At 53.3% G+C, this 4,323-nt stretch overlaps 1 protein-coding gene across 2 annotated transcripts in view; it reads left to right on the top strand.

Moving 5' to 3' along the window:
• The first annotated feature begins 1,024 nt into the window (after window positions 1–1,024).
• Window positions 1,025–4,323, top strand: part of LOC106812588 (visual system homeobox 2-like) — a 63,941-nt gene continuing 60,642 nt past the window's right edge. For both annotated transcript variants that reach the window (XM_014816496.1, XM_014816495.1), the window contains exon 1: window positions 1,025–1,719. In XM_014816496.1, coding sequence (XP_014671982.1) covers window positions 1,269–1,719 — 451 coding nt within the window. In that variant the 5' untranslated portion in view covers window positions 1,025–1,268. The remainder of the gene's footprint in view (window positions 1,720–4,323) is intronic.

Below are 4,323 nucleotides of genomic sequence, written 5' to 3'. Positions count from 1 at the left end.
CAGCCAGCCGCGAGACACAGCGAGTAGCAGCAAGTAGCAGCGCGCAGCAGCAGCAGCAGCAGTAGCTCAGAGCCAGCCACAGCAGTTAGCAGCAGCCGCGCAGCCCGCAGCAGCAGTAGTAGCCAGTAAGCAGAAAATAGCAGCAGCAGCCGCAGCAGCGCGAAGGTAGCAGTAGACAGTTAGCAAGTAGCAGTTAGCAGCAGGTAGCAGCCGCAGCAGCGCAAGGCAGTAGCAGCAGTAGCAGCAGTGCAGCAGTAGCAGCAGTAGCAGCAGCCACCAGACAGTAGCGAGCAGTAGGCAGCCGCAAGCAGTAGCAGCAGTAGCACCGCAGCCTGTAGCAGTAGTAGCAGCCGCAGCCAGCGCAGTATGCAGCCGCAGTAGGCAGTCGCGCGTAGCAAGGCAGAGGCAGCAGCAGCAGACCAGCAGTAGCAGCAAGCGAGCAAGCGCAGGCGTAGTAGAGCGCAGCAGTAGCAGCGCAGCAGTAGCAATAGCGCAGCAGCAGCGCCAGCAGCCAGCCAGTTAGCAGCAGCACAGATAAAAAAACAGCAGTAAGTAGCCGCAGCAGAAGCTGCAGAACAGCAGCGAGTAGCAAAGTAGCAAGCAGCCGGCAGCCAGCAGCAGCAGCAGTAGCAGCGTAGAGCAGCAGCCAGCACAGCCAGCGTAACGCCAGCAGCAGCACAGCAGGACAGCCAGGTAGCAGCGCAGCAGCCAGAGCGTATAGCAGTCTACAGTTTATCTCGCCCCGCCGACATGCAGCAAGCAAGCAAGCCGTAGTAGTGCGCGAGTCAGCGTGTGTGCGCGTGCGAGTCCGAGCGAGCCGAAGGAAGGCGGGGCATGCTCCGTCTCCACGAATCACGGCCCGCGCCGCCCGCAGCCCCGCATGATTGACAGCTCCGCCGCATGAATATTGCATGCGAGGGGCGGAGCGGGCGGAGTAGACAATTGCTAATCACTTCAGGTATACGTGCGTATAAAGCCGCTCATCGTCCCGAAAGCAGAGCAGATCCGTCGCATGCACTGAAGCCCTAGATGCGAACTGGCAGCAGCGTGCTGCGCGGGCACAGACACACACACACACACCCACACACACACGCGCGCACCCGTTCGCGAGCACCCGGGCAGCAAGACGAGCCAACCGTCTGCGTATACGTGCGTGCTCGCGTCCGCCGCTCTGCATAAACATCGTTATACATTACCGTACCTCCTCCTCGCTGTCGTCGGCACATCGTCGTCACCACCACCACCACCACCGTCGCCACACCAGCACCATGCTCATTGCGTCGACGGTAAATCAGCTGTCGCAGTTCGGGACGAGGTTTGGCGACCACGGCACATCATTGCAGCCGACGTTTCAGACGAACGCTTCCGCCTCGATGCAGCGTTCACCGTTCGGCATCCAGGAGCTACTGGGGTTGGGAGGCGGCCAGCATAGCGGGCCCGACCGGCGGCACGAGCCGACGATGTCGCTCCCAAGCGTTCCCGTCAGCAGCATGTACTCGACAGTACCTGTGTCGTTAAACAGTGGCCAGTACACGGGCTTCACAGACCCGTCTCAGTCGTACTTCGCCAAACCGCCGACATTTCTGCCGAACTTCTCGTCGTCGGCTGCGTCGCTGGCGGGCCACGGCGGTCAGCCGCTATTGAACTTTGGAGCAGCCGGGAGCATGCATAACGTCAATTCGTTACCGTCGTTACAACACCACGCTTCTTCAGCCAAAGGTAAGCAGCAACCGTAGCATCTTCGTTCGCCCGCGCGTACAGTGTGACTCTAGAGTAAGTGTTAGAGAGAGGTGAGTGAGCGAGCGCTCACGAGGGCACGCACACAGAGTGTGATCATATTATGATGAGAAATGCTCGACAAAATGGCCGCGTGCAATATTAACTCACGAACTCTCTCGGGCTTGCGGCAGCGGTCTAATGAAATTTATTTTAGGATTGTTTTTGTTGCCGTGATAATTAGGTAATCCCGCTTATTTTATAGTATTTTATACTCCTTAGAAAAACCTACGACTGGCCTGCTCTGTTCTGTTTTATTGACTGATCTGTAGATCAGTCTCAGTAGGCAGTCTGTTTTCTTCTGTTTACCCAGAGCAATAACATCTGAGAAAGTATTAATAGATTATTCCAGGTAGCTAACGTGGTATTAATTATTGCTTCAAATACATAATAAAGACAGCAAGCATTTCCGCGCTTGCAAACTTCTAATAAAGTACGTTTGCTTTCAATCATAGTGCATGCCTGCTACGGTCATGCAATAAGTAAGGCTGACTGTCATCCGCACATTCTCTAAGTTATTCATTAATAATTTGTATTTACTGTGTTCTATTTGTATAAAATATTCCACTTATTTATTACATATATACACATGATGAATAAATGTTTTATAAAAACACTGTTTAAATCAATTTGACATCGTTTTACACCCGCACACGCGTACATCGCGTATGTGTGTGTATTCGCGCGCGCGCAGATGCACACACGTTAATTAAAAGTACATTTATTTATTTGTTTATTATTTTAAAGTCAAGTTGTTTATTTATTTAATCGTTTGTTTTCGATAATCATTGTATTTTTTATTTATTTATTTATTTATTATCCACTCGTTCCTTTAATTAGCATATTAATGTTAATTAGCATTTTAATGTTAATTAGCATATTAATGTTGTAATGAACTCTATGTTTCCACTAATTCACATATTTGATCATCTGTGAATTTCAACAACATTGAACAGTTGAATATTTTATTAGGGCACCAAATGAGATAAGAATAAATGTCGATAAGAAACTTTTAAAGGGCCTGTAGACGGTAAACCATCCACCGATATCTACCCAGTGACAAAATTATATTTAGACAAAGGTCTAGACATTTGTTCAAGACTGCTAGCATGGGATCTTGTTCTTACTGCACGAGCTAACCACGCTGGAATCTGTCTAGCACATGCAAATATAACAAAGAGATACTGTCAGGTAAGGCGTGCAGTTAGCCACTATTGGCACGCATAAAAACATCCTTACAAAGACGCTCTCACGTTCAACCGGGTTCTATCGCAGTTCAGCATTTGTCAGCTACTGGAGTTACGGCAATCAGACGGTATCTACCGTATCTACCGTATCTACTAGTTAGTCACACTATTGGCGCATAACACCCATCTACTGGTTACGTAATATCGATTATATATATATATATTATACTATGTATGTCGCTGCAAGATTGGGAAACAGTATATAGTAACTTCCTTGTCGATGCACTTGTGTGTCCGATACGACACGTGCCGCGGTTTTATTTTAGACAAGGAATCTATCCTGCTGAGACTTAATGTAAGGTGAACGCGAGCTTTCCAGAGTCCGCCTTCGCTAGCTTTCCTTTCCGTCTTCGCGAGCTTTCCAGTTCCGATCTGGGTATCTAGCATGATGCACGTCGCGAGGCATCGGCAGTGACCGGCTGAACAAATATGCGGCTGTCCAATAATAAACTACGGGAGAAACCCCCGCAGTGCATGAATGCTGCTTCTCATTAGAACACATGATGGGGTGGACAACGATGATGCGCAGACGTGCGTGCTACACCTTACACATCGCGCTTATTCGTGACCGTGAACGTGCGTGCACCGTGTCCGTGCGTGCGTGCACCGTGTCCGTGCGCCGTGTCCGTGCGTGCACCATGTCCGTGCGTGCATGCACCGTGTCCGTGCGTGCATGCACCGTGTCCGTGCGCCGTGTCCGTGCGTGCACCGTGTCCGTGCGTGCGTGCACCGTGTCCGTGCGTGCATGCACCGTGTCCGTGCGTGCCGGACACGGTGCACGCACGGACACGGCGCACGGACACGGTGCATGCACTCACGGACACGTTGCACGGACGGACACGGCGCACGCACGCACGGACACGGCGCACGCACGCACGGACACGGTGCACGCACGCACAGACACGGTGCACGCACGCACGGAGTCCGTGCGCCGTGTCCGTGCGTGCACCGTGTCCGTGCGTGCGTGCACCGTGTCCGGGCGTGCGTGCACCGTGTCCGTGCGTGCGTGCGCCGTGTCCGTGCGTGCGTGCGCCGTGTCCGTCCGTGCACCGTGTCCGGGCGTGCGCCGTGTCCGTGCGTGCGTGCACCGTGTGCGTGCGTGCGCCGTGTCGTTCGTGCGTGCGCCGTGTCCGTGCGTGCGTGCGCCGTGTCCGTTCGTGCGTGCGCCGTGTCTGTCCGTGCGCCGTGTCCGTGCGTGCACCGTGTCCGTGCGTGCACCGTGTCCGTGCGTGCATGCACCGTGTCCGTGCGTGCATGCACCGTGTCCGGGCGTGCATGCACCGTGTCCGTGCGTGCATGC

Source organism: Priapulus caudatus, unplaced genomic scaffold (assembly GCF_000485595.1).
Source record: "Priapulus caudatus unplaced genomic scaffold, Priapulus_caudatus-5.0.1 Scaffold664, whole genome shotgun sequence".
In the NCBI taxonomy this organism is placed as follows: domain Eukaryota; kingdom Metazoa; phylum Priapulida; class Priapulimorpha; order Priapulimorphida; family Priapulidae; genus Priapulus; species Priapulus caudatus.
The sequence above is the reverse complement of the archived record's forward strand: the minus strand, read 5'-3'. Positions and strand labels throughout refer to the sequence as shown.